Source organism: Meleagris gallopavo, chromosome 14 (assembly GCF_905368555.1).
Source record: "Meleagris gallopavo chromosome 14, MGAL_WU_HG_1.1, whole genome shotgun sequence".
NCBI lineage: Eukaryota > Metazoa > Chordata > Aves > Galliformes > Phasianidae > Meleagris > Meleagris gallopavo.
This window is the reverse complement of record NC_139417.1, coordinates 6,770,717-6,795,545: the sequence shown is the minus strand read 5'-3', so window position 1 is coordinate 6,795,545 and position 24,829 is coordinate 6,770,717. Positions and strand designations below refer to the sequence as shown.

Sequence of the window (24,829 nt, the reverse complement as noted above, 5' to 3'; positions counted from 1 at the left end):
TTTACAAGTTATCTGGGTTTGAACTTACAGTCACTTCTCCAATAGTTAAGGTAGGGTTTATAATTTGAACAGAATGAGCCCTAAACCAGTAATTATTTGGTAGATGCTACTCTAATACTTCTAAGAGCTTTGTTGGTCTCCCTGCTAACCCTGTTCCTTTGGGTTCCATAGCTCCAGGAGGACAGAAGTCTACTGCTGAATGAAAGTAGATTTTAGCAGGAATATTGTGGAGAAAACTGCTGTAAAGAATGGCAGTTGTCTGCCTCCACCATGTTTGGCAATCATTCTTCTGTGCCTCCTCAGCTAGTATCTCTTTGCTATGGTTTCCCATACAATAGTGATTAGCTACCAAGTATTGTTTAATTTCCAGACTGCAGTTCAGAAGTGGCAAGTTACAGAGCGTATGATAAGAATTTCTGTACACTGAAACAAGAGCAGGTTTGCACGACTCCTGAAATGCATTAACGAATTAAGTTCATAGTGTTCTTCTCTAATGGGCCTTGCTCTGTCATTGGAAGCACTTGGCAATGCAGACTGCATTTTTAGTTATTAAATTTAAATCAGGCTGAACTTGACTCTCATGAGACACTTCCACATGCCAGTTTTATTGTCTATATCACTTCAAAGTATCTTACTGAATGTAAGAGATTTGGATAACTGGTTCTACAAGAAGAAAATAAAGCAATATATTTTGAAGTAGGATATAAATTAGAACAAAGCAAGTGGCAGTCACATCAGCTAAACTTTACCTAGTGCTGTCTAAAATGAACTCTGCACTTTGCTACTGTCAGGTTTGGTTCTATTTCTTTCTTCTTCCTGGCACATAACCTATTCCCAATTTAGTACCTCTTCTGAAGGGTCTTTTTTTCTTTTTTGTAACAGAATAGCAACAAAAAAATTGAAAACAATAAACCGCTTTGTTTATGGAAGAATATTTTACCTTCCCTTGATCAGTTCCAGGTGCTACTGACCAGCTGACATTGCCAAACCAGCACAGCTACATTACAAACACAGGTGGTTTCCTTTTTGCTGAAACATGGAGTCTTGAAAACAAAGGTGCTGTTTTCTTAAATAGAAAAGTAATGCCTACCTAAAGGAGAAAACATCATTATATCCATGGTGTAACTGTTTATATCTAAAACGTAGTTTCAAACATATTACCTTTTCAAACACTGTCATACAGCTTCTGAGCAGCTTCTGAGCCAAACTACCACTGAAAGCAGTGCTGAAGTCCCTGGAAAACATGGAGCACAAATATGGATTTCTTGAGTGTGGAGTGCTTTTTTTTTTTTTGGTTTGGTTTGGTTTTAAAACTTTTTCTTTTTCCTCAGATTGTGACTTCTAATATTTCCAGAGCTTTCTTGAACAAGTATGTAATATTCAATGTGCCCAGTTAAGGCTGCAGCTTTAATTATTTTAGCGTCCTCCTGTTCGGAAGTGCTAGAGACAATGTATTTTCTGATCGATGGCTGGTGAAATTGGTATTTTAAGCTGAAGTCCGTATTTCTCAAAAGTGGAATGGTCTGATTTTTGGGTGTGTATTACAGAATTGTGAATTCTTTCTTGAAAAGAAATAGCAAATAGCAGTTCTGCTACAGTTTCTTCTGTCTGTAGAAGATCACACTTGATGCATGATATTCTTTTCCAAGCGAGGACAGGCTTGGAATAACTTTGTCTAACAGGGATCGAACGATGGAAAAGCTTGAGTTGGTCCCCGCGAGCGCTGAGAGGTGGCTTGTAGACACGCGGCCTACCGCCCGCAGCTATGAAGAGCCGCCGCTTCCCGCCTTCTCGCAGACGGGAGCGAGAAATGGCTCACACTGCGCCTGCGCACGGCCGGCAGGGGGCGCTGTGCCGGCGCGGGGAGGCGGGGCGGCCCGGCCCTCTCTTTCTCCCCGCCCTCACCACACGGCCCCGCCTGAGGCGCGCTGCTCACAGCCCTCGCGGAGCGCCGCCGTCCCTGTTCGGCCCCAGCAGCCGCTGCCGCGCGAGCCTCATCGCCTCTCCTCTGGCCCCATGGAGGACTACCACAAACCCGACCAGCAGACCCTGCAGGCCCTGAAGGACGCGGCCAACCGGCTGCGCATCGGCTCCATTAAGGCCACGACCGCGGCCGGCTCGGGGTGAGGCCGCCTGCCGGGTGCAGCCCCCTTCTTCCTTCAGCTTTTTTGCGCCCCTTTCGCAGAGCCCGAGCGGGCAGGGGAGGGAGGTTCCCTCCGGGTCGGCGGGAGGGCTGGGGCGGCGCCGGGGAGAGCGAGGGCGGCTGGCATGGCGCGGAGGACCCCGTTCCGTAGGCACCCCCGGTGCCGGAGAGGAGCGGGGATGTTCCGGCGGGAAATGGCGGCCGCGGGCGCGGCGTGGGTCTTCTGCGGCTTGCGGCACAAATCGGCCCCGCCCGGGGCGGCAGCAGCGGGACTCGTCGGTCCCCGGAGCCGGCGGGTGTTGTTGTGACTGCGGGCAGCGGCCGGGAATGCCGAGTTGATGCAGGGCTGAAACCCAAAGAATTCGTGCCCGAGGCGCAAGCGGTTTCTTTTTCATTTCGTGCCCGTCAGTTGGAACTAATTCTCCACAGAATTTCAAGTGAGCCCGAGTGGGATTATCTGCGAAATGCCTGCGGTCTCGGATGGGCGGTTTATTCAGGCCTCTGGACAGGATTTAGTCGAGGCTCTGATGTCTGCAGATTCCAGGGTTATCCTTCCTTTGATCGTGTTTTACCTATGGAAAAAATCTCTGCAAACAATCCGTTCTTACTCGTGTAAAATTAAAACCATTTTTGCTGCTTGAATAATACATGTGAGTGCTTCCACGTAGAATGCAGCCTTTTATATCCAGTCTTGTGGCAATTTCCTCCCTTTGGGCTTCTTTGAAACTGGCAGTAGTGCAGGATGATTTTATTGCTGTGTTGGTTGGTTTTTTTTTTTCAGTTGAAGGAATCCTTTGGATGCTGAGGTTTGAGCAGAGAAAGGCGGTCTGTAAAGCATTTCAAAGCTTTCTCTTGGAGCTGCTTTACATCTCCTGCCCGGCCGTGGCGCGGGCTGCCTCACGTGGTCTCTCAGCACACACAGAAACTGAACTTTACTCGCGCCTTCTGCATGCAGCAAGCAAGAACCTTGCTCTGGTTCTGTCTGTGGAACCAGCTGGGGCACGGTGGCCAATGCAGCAGTGGGGCTGTGCTGAGCAAAGCTTGGTCAGTCCAGGCTGCTTAATGCAGCTCTGCTGTGTGTCTTAGGCCAGCCGTAGAGCTGCGCAGCACCAGTTGTCTGCAGGTCAAACCGTCTCTGCTTTGTGCCATTCAAGAGCAGGGATCTTGCTACAGCCTCTGCTTTTCTTTTCTAGTGCATGAAATCCAAACATGTAGTAGTAACGCTGTTTTCTCCATACTGATGAAGAAATAGCAAAAATAGCTTTAGTTTAGCTTTTTATTCATGTGTACTATGGTACTGAGCACTTCTTGACAGAGGTATTTCATTAATTACTAGAGCTTATTCTAGCACTACGTAAAGTCTCATAGAGCCTGAAATTATTACACAACTTGATAATTGGTAGATTATGAAAGATGTGCTCTAGAGAGAGGATTATGCTGTCAAGTCATATATTTTCTTTGATTAATGTTGGATTTGGTTAGCAAGAGGGTAGTGGTAGAGTAACGTGTAAAAGGTAAAGAAATTAAGAATCTGATGCAATATTAGATAAATGACTAATTTCTAAAACAAACATTGGGGGATGTATTTTTTTAGAAATCTGAATGAGACACTAAGCTTTACTTAAAGCACTGGTATGATGTAAGGAGGCAGGTAAACGTTTGAATGAAAGTTAAATTTGAACAGGCTTACAGTTAAAAAAAAAAAAAAAAAAAAGGGAAGAAAAAAAAAATGCTTGCATTGACTTTGCTAAGGAAGCCAGTATTTGTTAAAGGTGTCGTTTATAAAAGTGAAGGAACTGCTTGCAATAAAAGCACTTCAAACAAACCAGAACCTGCCTGCTTCTTTCAAGGAAGTAATTTCTGTAGCAGCGGCATGTGTTTCAAGAGAAGTGGTTCAATGGTTGGCCTGACATGCTAGTTCTTGCATTCCTTACTTGTACTTTTATTCAAGAAAATACAGCCTTTGTCTGGACGAGAGCTAAAAGGTCAGGTGATCTGGTCCTTACGATGCTCAAATAGGTTATTATGATCTGATGAGTCCTATCTCAGCTGTAGTGGAAAAAAATCAGTAGACTGTTTAAAAAAAAAGTCTAAAATGCCTTAGGTGGAGAAAAACTTGATTAAGTTGGTTGCAAAGATTGAACATATTTGGTTTGGGGCGTATTGGAGCCTTTCCCTTTAGATAAGCTGTGCAGACATTTTGGTTAAAACTAGTGGAGTCTTTTTAGCTACTGATAAACTTCTGCAGTTTTAAAACAGTGTCCAGCTTCCTAGAATTAGGTGGTTATGTTCCTGAAAGTGGAAGTTGGAAGTTCCCAGAGTTTCTTAAGCAGCAATGAAATTTCGTAACACGTAATGATTTTGTGATCGCTTGTCACAAAAGAATTTCTTCAACATTTTAGCTTTGTTTTTCATTCCGTGTTCGTTTTTAACATTCCACCATTGTTTCTTCAGGTGAAGCATGTAGGCACGTGTAGATGGAGGCAATCTAAATGGGCATCAATTGCAAAAAGATCTGTTTTCAGGGTTTTTATGCACTTTGGTTTCCTAATGAAGGGTTCATTTCAGAGTTAAAGCAGTTCTACTGTAGAAGCTATCTGGCAGGGAAATGTTAATGGGAGAGCCACAGAGTTCTGGATTGTTTGTTGGTCAAGAGCAAAACATGAAAGATTGCGTGAGAACAGTAGTGATGACCTGTATGGGTACTCCAAATACATCTAGGTTTAACAAGGAATTTTTAGTAGAATTTATTAGGAAAGTATGAATTAACATGAGAGCAGCTGACCTAGTTAAGATGGCTTTGTTTAGCAAAATTCTGCAGCTGGTTTTAGATTGATTTCTGGTGTCTGTTATGCAGTTAAATTTTGGTTAACAACTGCTAGTGGGAAGTAACTTAATTAGTATTTTTAACTTTTTCAATTTTCAGGTCATTTATTGAATTTTCTACCTTTTGATTTTGATTTTTATTTTTATATGCTACCATTTTAGGTTGTTTAAAACTTTTTTAACCGAGACCAGGAGTTCATAGAAGTATGGTTAAGTATAAAGTTAATAAAATTAAAGGAATGAAAGCTTTAAACAAGCATGTAAGGCTTATTGATTAATTCAAATACATAAATATTACTAATATGTTTGAAACATGGTTTAAAGCTAATTCGTGGTACCCTGTGTGTGAGTACTTACCAAGGGATGGACACTAACCATAATTCTTGTTTTGCTAGTGTTCTGCATGATTTTTATTCTGTTACTGGAGTACTGCTGGGGTTGTTGGGAGGGGAGGTTTGTTGCTACCAGAAGAGAATATTCTGTTTGAAGTTCTAGTGAAAGTGTTGTCTAATCCTAACACGCATGGTAAATGTATGTGTGTAAAGCAGAAGGAAATATGACAGTTCCAAGTAAAATTGTCCTGATTTACAAAACGGGTCCTGTATTTTAAGAGTATCACATTAAAGATGAAACAGAAATGTTGGTAAATGAGGAAGTGAGGTGAGATTGCTTTCCTCTCAAAGCTGGAGCCAATTTCTGGAGCCATAACCCTCCTGTGTGCAGCACTTACTTTCTGGTACTCCAGCACTGGTATGCAAACTGCACCAGTAAGAGTGAGAAATGCTACTTTTCACGTGCAATAAGGATTTAAAAACCACACGGAGTTTGTTTTGAGCTTTACTGAAAGTGAATGTAAACTCAAGTCTGATACATTCAACTGTTCAGATAAAGCTCTCTCTTCAAGGTGCAAAAGAACTGAAAAAGTCATTATTTAATTTGCAATAATGATATAAATAACAATAATTGTATGCCCTTATGTTATGTTTTGAATAAAATACATACCTTGTGTTGAAATAACTCATTATTTGCCACCTGAAAACAACTCTGCATGTAACTTTACATTTCTTGCTTCTTTATAACATAATTGCTTCTGAAATGGGCCTCCCTGCTCCTAGGGCCTACACTTAAAGTGTTCTTTGTGCTGCTCTTGAAAATTGTTGCAAAAGTTGCCCCATGTAGGTCAGTGGGACAGAGAATACTCAGCTGGTTCTGAATCTTTTTTAAATCAACTAGTTTGATATTTTTATTTTTAAACCAATTTAGATGTAAAAGCGGAAAGTGCTGTCCTTCTAAGCCAAGGATTAAACAAATTTAATATTTTACCATGTTCATCTGGATATTTATTATTAAAAGTAATAAACTCTACAGAAATTTGTGTTCAGTTTCAACAGAAGATGAACTGCAAGAGCTGTATTATTTAATGCCTTCTTTAGAAGTCAAAATTCTGGTCCTAACAGTAATGGTAAAATAATGAGCAGTTTAAAAAAAATAAGATGTTATGCTGGTTTAAAAAAAAAAAAAAAAAGTTCCAGAATGTTCTACAAAGTGAGTCTTACACTACCAAACTTCCATCTGTGCAGTGGATGGTTTATAAACAAAGCTTATGACTGCGTGTTTTAATGCTGGAAGGTAGAGAACTGGTAAAGTGATATTTTTAAAATGTGGGCCTAAGTAATCAATATTCAGAAGTGGTAATTTTTGGTCTGTCTTGATTGTAGCCACCCTACATCATGTTGCAGTGCAGCAGAGATTATGTCTGTGCTGTTTTTCCATACCATGAGGTATAAAGTGCAAGATCCCAGGAACGCCAACAACGACCGTTTTGTGCTCTCAAAGGTAAAAGCTGTTACACTGTGTGCTTGCAGTCTGCTTGTAAGAAGGTGTCTGTAGATCAGTGACCTCTCTTCCTCGACTTCCTTACCCAAGAGAAGTCCATTGCAAATATTTGAGAACTCAAGTTTTTCTGCTACAGAGATACAAATAAAAGCTGGTTAAGTTGTATCACAATTTAAAACAATCTGTACAATGTGTCTTGATGTGGCATAATTTCACTATGTTAAGTTGTTCTGATATTAAACAATAAATGTTATATTGTCTATACATTCTATCCGGAAATTTCAAGTCTGCCTTATTTTGGCATAACTAACTTTCTAACTAGTTTTGTGCTCTGCTTGTTAAATGCTGCCATGCTGTTGCAGTCATGCCTCGATGTGTGCTAATTCCTGTCAGCTCTGCAGGGAGCACTATAGGAAGTGGGAATAAGTTAGTGAGTAGCTTGCACTCCTGCTATGCTGCTATGATATTTAAATCAATATTACTTCTGAAAACACTGTAGTTTAGGCAAAGCATAAAACCACAGTCCTGACTGACCATTAGTGTTTCTTGTTGCCTTACGCTTTTTGCCCTTTCGCACTGATGTGACTTAATGGTTTTTGAGGGGTATTCGGAAAAGATAACAATGTGTCAAGGACAGCAGATGATGTACTCTGGTGTAGCAGATTCTTTGTCTCAGCCAGAACTTACAATGATACTGAATGTGGTGGTGTATATCTGTATATCTATTTGCTTTACCCATCTCTAACTAATGAGGGTTTCTACCCCAAGTTACTAAATGGCTTCAGACCATGCTATTTTGACTCCTAATGACTCTGTGGTTAAAGATGACTTCTCCTCAGCTTTGTGGAGTTTGTCTTGATAGTAGGATATTGTAAGACTTAATATTTTTTTTTAACTTAAAATTGATGTTTCTCTCTAGGGTCATGCTGCACCAGTTTTGTATTCTGCTTGGGCAGAGGCTGGTTTCCTACAAGAAGCAGAATTACTGAACTTGAGAAAAATTGATTCTGTCTTAGAAGGACATCCAGTACCAGTGAGTGCTCATTGCCTTTGATACAGGGTGTTGTTTTCTGCAAAGCCATAGTGTGTGTTTTGCTACAACTCTGGATTGCCAGCTGTGGTGCAGGAAAGATAAGGGTTTATATGAAGGACAATGAGGATATTGTAGCTTCACAAGTGAATCAGTGTCCAGGTTTGAATGAGTGCGCGAAGATCCCCTACAGATCAGTATTTTCTGTTTCAAAATGCTTGTATAAAGAATAGCTTTTTTTTGCCCTCTAACATATTTGAGGTATTTCAAGAGTTTGCATTCCATTTGGTCACCTCATTGGACTATGAGTTCCAAATCACTTCTTTGAATTAAAAATTTATGTACAAAATCATCAGTTCTTAACTGTTGTCATCCAAGGCATAGTTTAGACATTTTTGAGATGTATGTAACACCCCTCAGAGAACCTAGTTAGCCTGTGATACTGATCACTGAGGTACATGTGCAGCTGTGAAAGAAGGGGAGCAGGGATTAGTTACGGAGAGACCTGCACTGTACTCTTGTGACCAAGATTCTGATGTATGTCGAACCATCTCCTAACACTGGAGTTTAGTTCTTTTGTTTATTGAATGGAAAATAATTGTTGTCTTTCTATTTTCAGAGACAAGCATTCACTGATGTGGCTACTGGATCCCTTGGTCAGGGTCTTGGTGCTGCATGTGGAATGGCATACACTGGCAAGTTCTTTGACAGAGCCAGGTAATTCCATCTTTCTAATTCATGATTATAGACTTTAAATGGGAGTACTTTGTGAAAACAAATTTTTATCTTGATCGTGGAAAAAAAAATATATTCTTTTTTCTCCATTCCTAAGTCTTAACTTTAAATTCAGATTTTAAATCATATTACCCCAATAAATACAAAGTCATTGCCAGTGGAACTCTGAAGAAATCAAATTAGCAAGAATCAGTGCATTTGCTGGTTCATTTTGTGATCTGACAGCACTCCAAAATGATGTTCCTGCACAGAGATTTTATTATTGGAGCAGCTTCTAACTTCCACAGAGTAACTGATAGCAATTTTCAGGCTGATACGTCCTTTTGGAAGGAAGAAGCAAATTAGGGATGTGTCTGTTCAAAGACAGATGACAAATAATGGAAAACATGAACTCTGGGTGAGGAACTGTTGTGGTCAATAATAGCATTATTGAGTTATAAAATAGGACTCAAAAATGTTACCTGGAAACCACTCGACCCCACAGAGGAAAAAAATAGCTGCTTCTGCCATTTCTTTTGTGCACAAGAGAAGTAGATGTCTAAAGGCAAAAGAAAGTAGCCTGATGCAGTTGATGTATTTCATGTGACAGTTCTAGTACATTCAAATGCAGGCTGCCCAGTTAATGTGCCCTACACTTCACTAGCTTGAAATCATTTCTGTGAAAGATGACTTGCTGATTTTAATTGAGTTTAGCAGATGCTACGTGTGGGAAAAATCTAACCAGTGCTTACTTGACAGAGGAAAAAGGTGGTCTTACATGCAATACTGAGGAGCAGCTTGTATGGACGGAGTTCAGATTTAGCTAAAGGCAGGTGGGATTTAGATCAAAAATCTCTAATGCTTTAATGTCTAGTAAAAATAAATACATCACTAATGGCTATCTTGGTTATTTGATTTTTAAAACTACATATTTGAAAGCTTACATGCTACTCCTTTTTAATTTTAATAGGTAATATAAGCCTTGTCATCCAGAAACACAAGTGGTAACTGAAGAAAAACCCAGAGGCTGAATCATAGAATAGATCAGGCAGTACTCCTGCAGTTTTGTCTAAATACAAAGCTTTGGTGCATGCATAATCTAAAAAAATTATTATTGTGATTTTTTTTTTTGGATTTGGTTATGCAACAGGCATTAACGTGTAGCTATGTTCATTCCTGGTTTATATTTTCCTGAAATTACTGGTTGGCCTTCCAGGGAAGGGAGTATACGCTAGGAATGAGGAAGCAGACAGTAACCTTTCATGCATTGTCAGTGTTCTTGCTGAGTCACAGTGACAGTGTTTAACAGGCTTTTTTATTCAACCTTTGTATTAGGAGGATTAAAACCTGATTTTTCTTAGAGACAAAGTTTTGAAGTGGAGTACAGTATCTTTCAACTTAAGTATTTTTTTGCATGCAGCAGCTTGGAAGTATTTTAATATGTCTGAGTTTACATGAGGTTGTCTTAGTAAATGATTTGACCAATGTTTGGAATTAAAACAAGCTCTCACAGTGGATTGTTAGGAGAATTTTGCTTTTTATTTAGATCTACTTAAATGTGAAGCCAATTTTTATTTACTTACTTTAATTTTCTTTTCTAGCTATCGTGTGTATTGTCTGCTTGGAGATGGAGAATTGTCTGAAGGCTCCGTTTGGGAGGCAATGGCCTTTGCTGGGTTTTACAAGCTTGATAATCTCGTTGCTATATTTGATGTTAACCGTCTTGGACAAAGTGACCCCGCACCTCTGCAGCATCATGTTGAAATCTACCAGAAACGTTGTGAAGCCTTTGGGTATGTGTTTGGAAAATGTTCAGTATGTTCCTCCATTTGAAACTGTAGGTTTTTTATTCACCTTTTATAGATTTTTTTCAAATATGTTTTCAACTCTAAATGAAACCAGCACCAAGAGGGACTGCTTAGTGAGATATATTAATGAGATAATTTAGTTTTTATCATACTGAATACAGGTTTTCATCTAACCATTAAGGTTGAAAAAAGACCTCAAAGATCCAATCACTCATCTACCCCAGTACTGCCCAGAAAACCGTGTCCCTAACTAGTACATTTACGTGTTTCTTGAACACCTCCAGGGACAGATACTCCACTACCTCTAGGCAGCTTGTTCCAGGGCCTGACCAGGGAATAAATTTTTCCTGATATCCAACCTGAACGTCCCTGCTGGAACTTGAGACCATTCTCTCTTGTCCTATTGCTGTTACCCAGAAGAACAGACTGACCTCCACCTCACAACAACCTAATTTCAGGTAGTTGCAGGGAGCCTTAAGTTCTTCCCTCTTCTCCAGACTAAACAATCCCACTTCTATCAGCTTCTTGTCATAGGACTGGTGCTCCAGGGCCTTTACCAGCTTTGTTGCCCTTCTCTGAACACACTCCAGGGCCTCAATTTCTTTCTCATAGTAAGGGGATGTGACTACAGGTACTGTTATAGCAAGTAAATCAGGGAAAAAAAGGGCATTAATAACGTTATTACTTATAAGATAAATTCTTTATATTGGCTTTCATTTCATTTAGAAATGTATATTTTTATGTAGATTGGAAAATCAATGAAACAATCAGATGCAATATCAGCCATGCAAATTATGATGGAGCAATCTAAAGATTTTGATCAATTTTCATTGTTTTTTATTTGATTGTTACATGTTCAATTTGCTTTTGTGATTAAAAAAAACTGCTGTTCTGTCTGAAAAAGTTAAGATAACGTAATGGATTTTGCTAGTAGCTATTAACTGGTGATTAATTCTGCTTTTGAGAAAAGGACTATATTATTTTATGGTCTTAAATGATGCTGGTTTATGTTTCTGGCATACTGTGGGTTTCTTGAAAAGACACTGCATTGGAACAAAGTTAGTAATTGTTGTTATTGCTAGCTACCAGAGGATGTCACAAGCTAACACACTTTAGAAATAGTTGATCTGTTTGTTTTTAGCTGGCATGCGATCATTGTTGATGGTCACAGTGTGGAGGAACTTTGCAAAGCCTTTGGTCAGGCCAAGCATCAGCCAACAGCTATCATTGCAAAGACCTTTAAAGGCAAAGGCATATCAGGTAATAAAACATCCATTGTTTTGTGTACACGTGTATAGTATACGTTTAGAGTGAAAAAGTCTTTCAAACTCTTTACACTTCCAAACATTAGTGCTAAAAAAAGAAATGATTGTGACTCTTGCAGATGAGATGTATGCTGATTGTGACTCTTGCAGATGAGATGTATGCTGGCTACCTAGCACTGTATCCATAAAATGCAGTCAGTGCATATTGAGCCAGTCAGGGGTTGCCAATCAGGTACAGATTTTACAGTACAGTGTGAATTTCTTTCTGATCAGCTAAAAATTATTAGTAACAAGACTGAATTTATTCGATCCTTTGCATTACATAAGCAAACAATTTGTTATTCCAAGTCACTCCCTGAAAAGCATGTCAGGCAGAGAGGCTGTTAGGGCCAGATGCACAAACATAAGAGTAATCAGAAGCTATTAAAACAAACCTGTAAAATTTGAGGGCTTGTTTGAATTAGTCAGCTTGGTTAACTGCTGTTTGAAACTTAGTTAGACCAAAATAAAACTCGCTGTTGAATTTTCATGTTAATTGTTCACATTGATTTAGCGTTTACTTCTTGATGTGTTTTTAGTTTTTGTTTTTCATGCCAGTTTAAAATCAATTTTGGTACTGAGACACTGAAAGTTTGTAGTCTTGAATGGTGACTAGCTCAAAATGTTTGGAATTTGACTCCTTCTCTTATATGTTTAGACATGTCTTTATTAATGCAATTGAATACGATTGTAACCGCTCACAGCAGGAATGACTACAGAGATTCTTCCTTGGAAAACAATATTAGGCTGTCATAATCCACTGCACTTGGTACAATCTGCAGACAAAAGCTCAGATATTTTTCTTATTTCTAATGTAATTTTAACCATGTAGGTGTTGAAGATAAGGAAAGCTGGCATGGAAAACCACTTCCAAAAAACATGGCTGAACAAGTAATTCAGGAAATAGAGGAGAAAATCCAAAATAAGAAAAAGCTTTCTCCTGCCCTCCCTGAAGAAGATGCTCCTGTAGTAAATATTAGAAACATTAAGATGCCGTCTCCACCAAGTTACAAAGTGGGAGAAAAGGTACTGCCTTTCTTTCTCAAAGTTTGTCAGATGATGTGTTTCAAGTATAAGACTGTGATGTGTGTAGTGTCTGCTATAGTGTACCTTGCCATTATTTCAACTACTATCACTTCTTTCCTCCTGTACTTAGTATCCCAGTAAACACCTATTGCTATATTGCGATGTATAGATATCCAACTTACCTGGATATTGAAAGAATATATTAAAATAGGAAGTTTCAAATGGCTTTCCTTAATTTTTTTCTATCATTGTCAATTATCCAAACTGTTTTATGTGTTTAAAATGAAGCTCTGTGAGGTTCCTTGAATTTCCATGGTTGGAAAGAGGGAGTCAAAAATTGTCATGTTGATTTTTTTATTTTTTATTTTTTCTTTGAGACCTGATTAATGGAGACCTATTTGAGTAAACTTTCAAATTTTGTAGCTTCATTATTTTCACTTTTTTGTTTACTCTCCTGCATGGCACTCTTCTCATACATATTTTTCACAGCATTAATATTAAAATGTGTTAGGTTTTTTTTACTGTCTAAATGTTATGTGCAAACAGAGTAAAAAGTTGCTAGAAGCAGGAACTTGTAACAACCTTTCTTTCCCTAGTGGGCAACCCGCAAAGCTTATGGCGTTGCACTTGCAAAACTGGGCCATGCGAATGATCGAGTGATTGCTTTGGATGGAGACACAAAGAACTCTACTTTCTCAGAGCTTTTCAAGAAAGATCATCCTGGTCGCTACATTGAATGCTACATTGCTGAACAGAACATGGTAACTGGTCTCTTGTCTCTTGGTTTCATAAAGTGCTGGTATTACACAGTAGGATCTGGAACCAGCCAGTCTGATTCTTCAGAAAGTAGGGTTTTAATATTTTTTCATGTGTGTTCTTGGATATTAAATTTTGCATAATGCTTATAGAAATCCTTAGGCTCTGATAGAACTTACAAATATAATACAGCAGAATTGCTTCTAATCAGTAAGTCTATAAACTTCTTATTTTTATCATGATACTGCATTTCAGCAGAATGTGTAGATATGGCAACGTGTGAACAATAGTAATATTTCCTACAGTGTGATTTGTAGAGAGTCAATTCTGAAGACTTTTTAGGCTTTTTTTCTTCACAGGAAATGGAATACCACTACACAACATGACAGTGAGCTCTATGCTAGACTGGGGTATAAAGGTGAGGACAGATAAATAGTTAATAAAAGTTAGCCTTGTGGCAATTGTTCAGAAAAGACTGAAATAATTTGATAAGTCATCTGTTGGACTGAGTCTTCAGCTGATTCTAGATGAGTTCACTGCTGCAAATAAAACTAAAGACACATTTTAAAATGGCAACCAATTTCTGCCCAAATGATTAATAATAAAGGACCTATGGGCAGTTTCCTGCAGATTTTATGGTAGGGCATGTTTCGTGAGCTTCAGTCAGGTATTTTGGATTTACATCAAACTGGGAAAAGTTTGGCCATAGGAACACGTCTAAAATGTGTACTGTGTGATATAAATGTATGGGGATAATTGTAGCAGTAGATAAACTAAGGATTTTTTTTATTTTTCCATCCTGCTGAAGAAGGACCCTTTTAGTAAATACTAGTCTAAAGAATGCAGATAAATCCATCCCCATTTAATAATATTTTCTGTGTGCTGCAGATAGTAAATATTGCACTTTGGACTGAAAGTTTAGGTCTTTGGTCCAGGAGAACAGGGAAGAGGGTAGTGGATAAGGCTTAAAACTGGATTGCTGCTTGGTGCAGATAAAGAAAAGAAGCTGCTGCCAGCATGGATCAACAATACCAGGTAGCTGAGGTGAGGAGCAGATGTGCTGTAGGGACAGATTCTAGGAGTGTGAGTTGTTTCTGTTTCCTTTCTCGGAAATGCCAGCAAGTAGGAGCAGAAATGGGGAGAGATTCTGAGTTTGTTGAAGTTGCACAGATGATCTATTGGAAACAGTGGATAAATGAGGAATTAACTGTTCCTGTATGATCTCCTTCTTTTCAGGTGAGCATTGCAGTTGGTTGTGCCACTCGTGACAGAACTGTTGCTTTTGCCAGCACCTTTGCTACCTTCTTCACACGAGCGTTTGACCAGATCCGTATGGCTGCAATCTCTGAGAGTAACATAAATCTCTGTGGGTCACACTGTGGTGTTTCTATTGGTAAGGGCAGCCTGGAGTTATTTGCGAGTGGTTCTCTGTTATTTAATGATTGGTCTGGCAGACAAAGCCGACTGATAAACCTTTTGGAGGTGATCAGTCATAAAGTTACGATAGTATAGGAGTGAAATTGTGATGGTATAGCAGTGCAGCCATTTACCAGCATGACTTCTTACTATAATTGATTTTTTCTATCAGGCACAGTACTGCATTTGGAAAGAATGAGAGAGATTTCAAGCCTTCATCAACTTAGCTTGGTAAAAGTAGGACTTTTCCGTGCTAACCTTCAGTGTAGAGTGATGTAAAGGAGTTGGATTGAAAGTGAGAAGCTTCATTTCCTTTCCGCCTTTACAGTTGACTTCTTTGATGAGAATAGTTGTGTGTTTACTGTACCTCTTTTCCAGTTCCTAAAATGAGAAACTAATCATACCTGTTCTCACTCAGATGCTTTTGTCCAAAGATCTCAAAACGCTTCAGAAAAAAAATTTTTGATTTATTTTGTCTTTTAAGATCACCACTTTTAAATAAGTGCTTCAGTCTGTCTCAGTATTCCTTAATACTGGAACAATTAATCTGTGTATTTAAAACAACAACAAAAAAGCAAAACTTAAAATGCTAATAGAACAGGAACTGTGAACCTGTTATATAGTTCAGGAAATTGACGCTACTGTTTCTATCTTTGTCTTTCAATCATAACTGCTTAATACACATCAGGTGATATTGGGGCTAGCTTTTGGTTTGATGGAGTTGGATTTTTTTGTACTTTCTGAAAAATTTGTTTTAATTGAAATTCGTGAAAGTCGCCCTTGAAAACAGGAGCAAACTTGCATACCAAGGAGGAAAATGCCAATGAACATTAATGCTTGAAAAATTACTAGGTATTTGTGAGGCAAAAGAAAGAGGTGGAGATCCGATAAGGATGCTGAATTAAGGTCCTTCACATAAATCAGTTTTGCGGTTGATTTGGCAGTTTTGGCTAGCAGTGTGGTTTGCAGGAGGAGTGGTGTGGGGCAAGCTAACCAATTTGACTTGTAACATTGGTAAAGCTATACAGATTTGAAGATGCTATTTATGTGTGTAGTCTCATCCAGAACCTGAAGCTTAATTTGCATTGGTGTAGAGTATGCTTTAGTTGAGGAAGCTGTAAGTAGAGTATATCAGATTATGGCTTGTGTATGTCATTAAGGGAGGGATTCTGTTACAAGCCTCTTTTCTTTTTAAAATCAGTCCTCCCACCTCTTCATAGTCTAGTTCAATCCAGATTAAGTCAGCCAGCAGCAAAGGGTGTTGGTGCAAAAGCTAATTAGCTTTGGTCTTTGCTTATTTAAGAGGATGAAATTCCTTTAGGTTACCTGGATTGTCCCCTAGACTTACACTTCCAAGTGAATTCTTAAAAATGAAATATTTGAAATGTTTTTTTTGGAGGGGGGATTGGAAAGTGCACAAATTTATAAAGCTACTTGAATTTCTAGTCTCATTCAGGTTTCAACTCAAGTTCTCAAAAATCCAGAGTTTTGCAACAGAATTGTAAGAGAGAACACTTCAGAAAAATTCATTCAGCTGTTAGGAATCTAAATTTTAAATGGAAGAATGTGAGTTAAGAGTACTTCCTATTACAACTTCAGACCTGCATGGATTCCAGAATCCTATCTGGATCCTTGTTGAAAACTGAAATTTTATGTATGCAGTTCTAGGTAGGCCTGGGATTTAATACATTGAAATTTGGACCCAAGAAATTTATGAGACAGCTATCACAATGACCTTTTGAACTTGTACTAATTTCTCTCCCAGAATAGTAGTTGCTGACAAACCAAAATTTCTAATGAAATTTTAAGTAAGTTTTCAAGGTCATAAGAGAATAAGTGGTATCTGTGTTTTCCAAACGTATGGGGGAAAAATCACAGTGTACATACCTGTCATTTACATGGCTGCCTTCTCATTCTAGTAATATGATACTGTTCGTATTAGGCACTCAATCTTGTTTAAGCTGTAAATGCAGGTCTTGAGGGTATAACTGAAAATTACTCTTTTTTGATCTGTGTTACTCTAAAAAACTTTAAATCAGAATTTTTGTCAAGATGCACTTGAGGCAGAACTCAGTACTACTTTGTAAATTACTGGTATGAACTGTGCTGGTTTTTTTTTGTTTTGGCACTGTTTAGCAGAAGTCAATGAACAAATATGACTGTTCTCCTACCTTGGGTAGGTTCTTGTTTGGGTAACATAATTTTGTTCTTTGTAGTTTCTCTTTTTCCTCAATATGTGTTTTGCTTGGATGCATTTTGGGGAAAAAAATCGTCCTGAGTACTCATTCAGAGTGCATACAGAAACAATGGCATTAAGAATCTTTCTTTCATGACTGAAATGAGATTTATTTTTTTTTATTCCTGGCACATGCTTGATGAGTAATTTATAGTGGCAGAGTCCAATGACTGATTTCTTTAACATGTTTAAAGCTCTTCAGAGTTTTGTGCTGCTCTTATGAAAATTCTCTTTCCTTGTGAACTCATCCTTGAGTAACAGGTAGTGGGTGCATGTGGGAGGGCTTATTGCCCTGCTTCTACTTCGCAGGCTGTGACATGAGTGGATTCAGGACTTCTTGCATGGTTACTTTATGGAGTAGTGCCATTCCCAAAGCACCCTTACATAAGGCCATTGGGAGGGGGTTGTGGTGGTGGTTTCTGTAACTAAGAAAATTCATTGCATCCAGTACACGTTTTGGCTAACAGTTCTTGTCATTAATCTGCAGTTTAAGCCAGGAAGTGCTTGAGTAGTTAAATGAATAATGCAGATATACACCTTTGAAGAGGCAGTCAGTAGTATCTAAATACATGTACCTTCATCAGTTTTGTAGCAAGTATAAGAATTTGAGAGTAGTTGTACCAAGTGGACTCTCCATTTCGGATGGAACACATGCAATTTTCCTTTCACATTTCAGCAGCTTAAGCCTAGAGTAATATCACTGACAGTTAGGAATTTTGCTTGTAAGGCATCCATGTAAATCTAAAAATGCATAGATATATTGTGACTTCTGTACCTGTACCCTTTTTATTTTGGTTATTTGCCTTTTGTGTTGTTTTACTATTGCTCTTTATTTTCCATTTTTTATTTGTAACCCCAATTCTCTTTCTTTTTAGTCTCTTTCTGTCTTTATTTACTGTTTAGATGGTTCCAAGTTTAAGGAGAAGATGATTCTTTTCTCAAGCAGGTAGACTTGCATGTCCTGTGTGTGCCTGATTTTTCTGATTTTCATTAACCTTGTATTGAGTGACTGTCAGACTGTGCACTTAATTTTGTAACCTTGGTTTAATTTTTTTTAGGTGAGGATGGGCCTTCTCAGATGGGACTGGAGGACCTGTGCATGTTCCGAGCTATTCCCAATGCCACTGTCTTTTACCCCAGTGATGCTGTAGCCACTGAAAAAGCAGTGGAAATAGCTGCCAACACTAAGGTTTGCAACACAGTATTTGAATCGGGGAATGTTTTATTTGTCTCGTTGCTGATGGCATGTTTTTTTGCATGTCCCTATCAAATAAATTGCTTTGAAGGCTTCAGCATGGCAGCAGGGTGTTTTTGTTGCATGGAAAGCAGCAAGCATTATGTCCAGGCTCGTGCTGAGTGAACAGTGTGCAATGGTGTGGGCCAGAATTGGGAAAATGTGAATGGTTACACTGTGGTGTCAGCATGGATCAGATTGGCTCAGAAATGAGAGAAATGCAACTCTTACTGCTGGTCTTCAGCTAATTTAATGAATGTACACTCTTACTGTAATATCTGTGACATCAAGACTGAAGCTGGATTTGTGACTGTCTGATTTCTGTCATTTAATTTCAGCTAATTTATCATAATAATAGTCAAACGTCCTTGGTAGTACCTGGGTCAGTTGGTCAGATCTTCTTGGCTGATATTTCTCTTGGCTTCCATGGGAACTTACCTTGAGCAAGGAGCAAATAATCTGAAAAAGTTCAGTTGTGCTAGTTGTAGAAGCTTAATATGTAACAGATGTGTTGTGTGGTCTATGGAAAAAAAGAGGCAAGGGGGAAAAAGAGAGAGGAATGTAAAGTAGTGTGAGGGAGAACTTTATAGTTTATTGCTTCTTTTTGAAAGAACATCTGAACATTAACTGGTAGAAAACATTTGCTTGCTTTCCTCTGAGCATTTCTTTCACTTTAAAGCTGATAAAGTAAGGCTTGCATATGTATGGCAAAGTTCTAAGATCCTAATTAACTCAGTAGGATTCTTCATTTCCTAAAGAGAACAGAAAAGTTAAGATCTTGGAGTTAGAAAGAAAGCAGCGAGTTACTGTCATGTTCTAAGAAAAGGAGGTAAAACTGAGGAGTTAAAAACAGACAATTAGAAAAAGTAATTTTGCTGCTTTTTTATCAAAAGAACAAATTAGAATGTCAGTGCCTTTATCTCCTTGTAACTCATGTTTTCTGTGGAAACAGGGCATTTGTTTCATAAGAACTAGTCGTCCTGAAAATCCTGTCATTTACAACAACAACGAGGACTTCCATATTGGACAGGCAAAGGTAAGTATTGCCAAGAGAATCAGAGAAAATATGCCAAGTTTTTTCTGTAAAAAGGAAAAAAAAAATCCTTTTCCCTCTAAAAAATTCCAGAGCCAAAGATAAGTTTTTAAACAAAATCTCTGGAAAGATTGGAAGCACCAAGATTTATTATGAAAAATATGTGGAAACACTTTCTTGCAGGTGATTCTGAAGAGTAAGGATGACCAAGTGACTGTGATAGGAGCAGGAGTCACCCTGCATGAGGCTTTGGCTGCAGCAGAGCAGCTGAGAAAAGGTGATCAGATCTTTTTTTTTTTTTTGCCTTTATCTTTTACCACAGCAAAGAAATTACTACTGGTTAACCTAACTGCTTACCTTTTGTATAGGTAAACATTAACTAATTAAGATATTACAGACAACTGGTCACCAGCTAGCCAATACAATATGGCATGCCCATATATATGATGATCTTGCCTACTTGATTAGATTTCAGTTAGTTTGGCAGCCTTCCACGGAAGTTGCCAAACTGGTCAGATCAAAGGTCTCCTTAAAACTGCTATCCTGCCTTAAAGTGCTCTGTGGGCAGGATTTTAGAGGGAGTATTTAAGAAGCAGGAGTGATCTGTGCTGTCAGCTTGAGCTAGTGTACTGACACAACAGAATCAAATCAGGTTGGGGCCAGTTAACAAAGTACAGCTGCATGGTGTGTGCTCTTATGCAATGCTGCTGATAGGATGTGCCGTTGTGCAGATATGACTCACTGCTAACCTGACCTTTATGAATGAATGTATCAACTTCTAGCTAGAGTGGGAGGTAATGGTCCAATGATAGAGCTCACTGACGCTATCTCACAGAAAAAATAAAAATCCTTGAGTGAAATGAGAAAGAAACCATCAAAATCCATCTGTGAGTCAGTGGCCTACGCCCAGGAAGAGATTACAAATAGTAAAAGGTGATGCAATTAATGCTGCCTGTGGCTTAGGGGTAGCCTTGCGTGCTTTATCTAGGTGGACAAATACTCTTATGACCTCAAACTATCAGAGTTAGGACATTATGGAAGTTATTTTTTCTACTCTCACCATGCTTTGCAATGCACGGGTGATCTTGAAGTGTGAATAACAAACAATGGAGAGATACTCTTTTATTGTAGAGACAGTGTCTAATATCTAAAATATAGTGGTCACGAGAGGCTTTGATCGCTCAACTGTCACTGTCACATAATAGGGGCTTTCCCCCTGCTTACAAGAGTTCTTAGCTGTTGAAGTATCTTCTTGGAATAGTTGCTAAATAGCATGAAATTGACCTCAGACTTCTTTACGTAAATAAAGATTGCTTCAGTATTCTGCTGCCCAAGATCAGACCGAAGCTCTAGTAATTTGCTACTCCGTATAAAAAATAGCCATTTTGTATGTATCTTTAATAAGTAATGTGGGCCTGCCTGTCACAACAGGACAAATGCTGATTTTTATGCCAGTTCTAAGGACATCGCAATAGAAGCCGGGGCAGTTCAGATAAACATACCTGATAGGTGGTCAGCCTGCTTACAGATGAAGAAGCAGAAAGAATTGTTTGACAGCAAAGTTAGAGGTAAAAGAAAGGTGTGGGGGGGAGGAATAAAATGACAGTGACTGACAGTCTGAAGAAGGAGGATTTCATGGTGGCTGGATCCTGCCCTTGCCCATGGGAAGGCCACTTGAGTTACTTGTTTGCTTACAGGCACTCATGGTGACCTCGAGTCACTTATCCAAGGCTTTTCTGTCTCAGTTTATTCTGTGAAGTGGTTGGATGTTACTGTCTCACAAGGAGCACCCAGAAAGAATGCACACAAGATTACATGAACAGATTTAGAGTTGATTAGATTGTGTGTTAGGCATGCCCTTAGTGCAGATACTTTGATGGTTTTCATAATAGCTCTAGAAAATCACAGGGACTGCCTCTACTGCTTTTGTTGTGCTACGTTCTCCAAGACCAAGTTGTAAATAACATCATCCTACTTCTGCAGAGAAAATCTTCATTCGTGTGATAGATCCTTTCACTATAAAGCCCCTGGATAAGAAGACAATACTTGAAAATGCAAGAGCAACCAAAGGCAGAATCATCACTGTTGAGGACCATTACCATGAAGGTAAGCAGAGTATAGGGGGTCAGAGTGTACAGAGCAGACCCCGGGGTTTGATGCTCGCAGCTTCTCCTGTGAGCATCAAAAGAGATAAGTATGAGACCTGATGCTTCAGTTAAAACAAGAAGTGGGTTTTAGAAATTTTTTTTAATTGCTATTATGATTCTAAGTTGACAAGGCTGAAAGTTTCCTGAGGTAATGGGTTAATCAGAGTTGCATTTATGGATTACTTAGTCTTGTGTGCCCTTCTGTATACATGGTGCAAGTGGAGTCTTGATTCCTTTGTTCCCAGTGAGGCTTTACAGCAGCTGGTCTCCAGTATGTTACAAGTTGCAAGAGAGACCATTTGGGCCTTCACTGTGTCCAAAAGCTTGATTTCCAGGTTGCTTGAAATCAGATAGGTTTGACAGTTTCAGCAATCATTTGGATAAATTTCTTTCTTCTCCACATTCCTTTCTTCTTTCTTCTAAAAGAACAAATCAGAGCCTGTGGAGAGCCCTCGGTCATTACGTATCCTCCCTGGATTTGTTTTGCTCCTCCATTACAACCTGCTTACAGGCCAGTTCAGAATCTGTTGCTGGCATATGATAGTGTTCTTAACCTGAGAGTAAGAAGTGTGTGTATGTATGCGTACATACAAGAAATACGTACTAAGATGGTTCCCAAATAAATCTTCAGATAGAATGCTTCTTGAGAGAAGCAGAGTAGTGTCCATAAAATTCCCGCAGCTTCTGCACCAGGACCTCTGGTGATCTCTGGCAGGGTTCTGCAGGACCTTAGTTTAGGAGCTGATCATCTGCTCAGCTATTCTACTGCCTCTTGCTCTCTCACATGACTTTTTTGCACAGGTTTTCAAGAGCTTGCCTGTGCTAACATGTCCTGTGAGGGTAAGCCCATATGTAAACAGTGAACAGCTGCTGTGAATAACGTCAGGCTTGCTCCTATTAAAGGAGATGAAGAAATTAGTGAAGAGGCACCTGTGAACTATGGTGTTAGTAGATATGTAGATATTTTCTAACAGGTATTAGCAGATATTAGCAGAATGCTATCCTGAAGTGAGCTGGTATTACCAGATCATGGATGGTAGAAGTATCACACAGCCTCATAGTTTAGTTTGCTTTTCAACTCTTTACAAATAATTTACTTAATATTTACAAAATGGCAGCATCATCACACTGAGATTATGAACCTGTGATTTATATTGATGGTGCTTTCTGTGCGTGCTGCAATCAAGAAAAGTCAAGAGTACATGCATCACAAGCCTGAATAAATTGCAAATCCACATCAGACTGATCTAGCCAGAGGCACCTACAGTTGCTAAGAGGTTAAGGTTGTCTGCTTAAATCACAGTTTGCCCTGAGCTGGGAAAAGCCTTGTGCAATCCTGGATACACCAGCACCAAGGTGTCTCTCCTGCCAGGTCTCAGAGCACGTGCTGCTGACACTGGCCCTGTGCTTTCTTTACTAGTATTCCTGTTTCCAGCATCATTCTTACTGCCACAGTTTCCTGTTGCACCCACTGTCCTTGTGACTGACAGTAATTCAGTCTGAGCAGAACTTTAAGCAAAGGTGGTGAATGTATTACACAACTCAGAAAGCTCTCTGGTGGTATGGGCATTGTAGAAAGATGGAGCGTGTAAATGCTGTTGAGCCTGGTAGGAATTAAGATTTTTGGAGTGTTAAGTATACTTGTAAATACTCAGTCTAAACATATTTTAAAACCTGTCCCTTGGTTGGCTGATGCTGAAGTGCTGAGGGCTTCCTGCCAGTTTTATGCCCCTCTAGAGGCTATGTTTCTTACCATCCATTTGTAAGAACTTCAGAAATGTTAGGCTGATTGTCCTCAGAATGTCTTCAAAATGTGGAATTGTTTTTCTTTTCATAATGGGGGACTAGGATATCTATCTATCTCTATATACCCACAGATGTTTCTCATAAACATGTGAGTTGGAGATTTAACTTGCTTAGATCTTCTGATCATACTTAAATTTTAAGAGCCTTTAAAATTTTATTTACTTGACCATGGGCAGAAAAGAAAATGCGTGTTAGAGTATTGAACTTTCTTCTCTGATTCACTGACAGATATCCTAGCCCTATTTCTCCTTTCCAGATGGTCTCTAAGTACCAGTCTGCCCTTCAGAAAGCAATTACAACACTGAGCCTATAAATGGAGGGGAGAGGATTGGAGGGAGAAGGGGAGAAAGTGGTCTCTGATCTCCTGAAGTTTTTCACTTTCCTGTTTTGATAAAGGAATCTATATTTTGCATGTCGAAGCATACAGATCTGTGTCCTGTCTGATCTCTTTCCATAGGTGGCATTGGAGAAGCAGTGTGTGCTGCAGTAGTGGGTGAGCCTGGTGTCACAGTCAGTCGCTTGGCTGTATCTCATGTACCACGGAGTGGGAAGTCAGCTGAGCTGCTGAAGATGTTTGGTATTGACAAAGACGCCATTGTGCAAGCTGTTAAGGTGGCAGTGTCTAAATCAAGAAATGCAGAGTAGTTTGAAGCATCTTATGTTGTTGCAGAAAAAAAAGTGTTCAGAGAAGTACTGTAAAGTTTAAGGCAGGCAAAGGTGCTTTATGTAGAGTTCTAATAAAAATACCAGCTTAAACCTTTGTATTTTCTTTTCTTCTGTGGGTTTTTATACTGCAGTAACATCTGAATATTTTCAGTCCCTGAAACCTTCAGGTTATTTGACCATTGGTTGGCAGCATTGTTGCGTACCTACTGTAGCAGCAGTGTTTTCTACTTTACAGCTAACTAATCTTGCTGCAAACTCTAGAGTGGGAAGGTTGCGTGTTCACTGAATTTCTAAGTGGACTGAGCTTCAGCAAGGAAATTGGGTAGGGCATAGAAGCCTAGAATGAATCAAGTAACTTTTTTTAATGTTAACTTGAATTTGCTGTTGAATATTTAAAACCTTGTCTTGAAGGGGCTGGGCAAAAACCAGAATTCTTTCTTTGCTGCCAGAAGAGTTCACCAGCTCATCTGGACAGAAATGTTACTTGTTGGATAATGAAAAGCAGGAATGTGTATTGCAGGAAGACAGTGGCTATTGCATTCTGTGATTCCTGTTTTCTGCATTGCCTCACGTCCATTATAAAAAAAAAAGAGAAAAAGGGAGAAATCTGGGTAATGTGAGCATACAAGAGGGAGATGTACCTGGTCTGGGGAGCCAGTAGAGGGAGGTGAATGCTCAGCAGAGCTCTAGAAAGGACTGATGAGCTGGGAACTCAAGAAGGACTTGCTGGACTTGGAGAATGGTGGCTGACACAAGTACATGCTCTTCTAAGGAGTTTGAAACTCTTCATAGGAACTTGTGTCATATTTTTGAATGCTTGGCAGTGCTGCAGCAGGGGTGATGCATGA

At 39.2% G+C, this 24,829-nt stretch overlaps 1 protein-coding gene across 1 annotated transcript; it reads left to right on the top strand.

The window, feature by feature from the left end:
- Positions 1-1,890: 1,890 nt before the first annotated feature.
- On the top strand, positions 1,891-24,071 carry TKT (transketolase). Its single transcript, XM_085235614.1, has 14 exons — positions 1,891-2,123; positions 6,688-6,805; positions 7,725-7,838; positions 8,455-8,552; positions 10,151-10,342; positions 11,499-11,617; positions 12,494-12,687; positions 13,284-13,448; positions 14,680-14,836; positions 18,154-18,284; positions 19,282-19,365; positions 19,546-19,639; positions 21,346-21,468; positions 23,773-24,071. The coding sequence occupies exons 1-14, from the start codon at positions 2,017-2,019 to the stop codon at positions 23,958-23,960; spliced, it is 1,884 nt and encodes a 627-aa protein (XP_085091740.1). The 5' UTR covers positions 1,891-2,016; the 3' UTR covers positions 23,961-24,071.
- Positions 24,072-24,829: the final 758 nt, after the last annotated feature.

Bases quoted from the DNA above. Each gene is read 5' to 3' on its own strand.
- TKT (XM_085235614.1), top strand. From the start codon at position 2,017: ATGGAGGACTACCACAAACCCGACCAGCAGACCCTGCAGGCCCTGAAG. The intron at 7,839-8,454 runs GTGAGTGCTCAT...TTCTATTTTCAG, and splicing joins TAGAAGGACATCCAGTACCA to AGACAAGCATTCACTGATGT. The intron at 10,343-11,498 runs GTATGTGTTTGG...GTTTGTTTTTAG, and splicing joins AAACGTTGTGAAGCCTTTGG to CTGGCATGCGATCATTGTTG.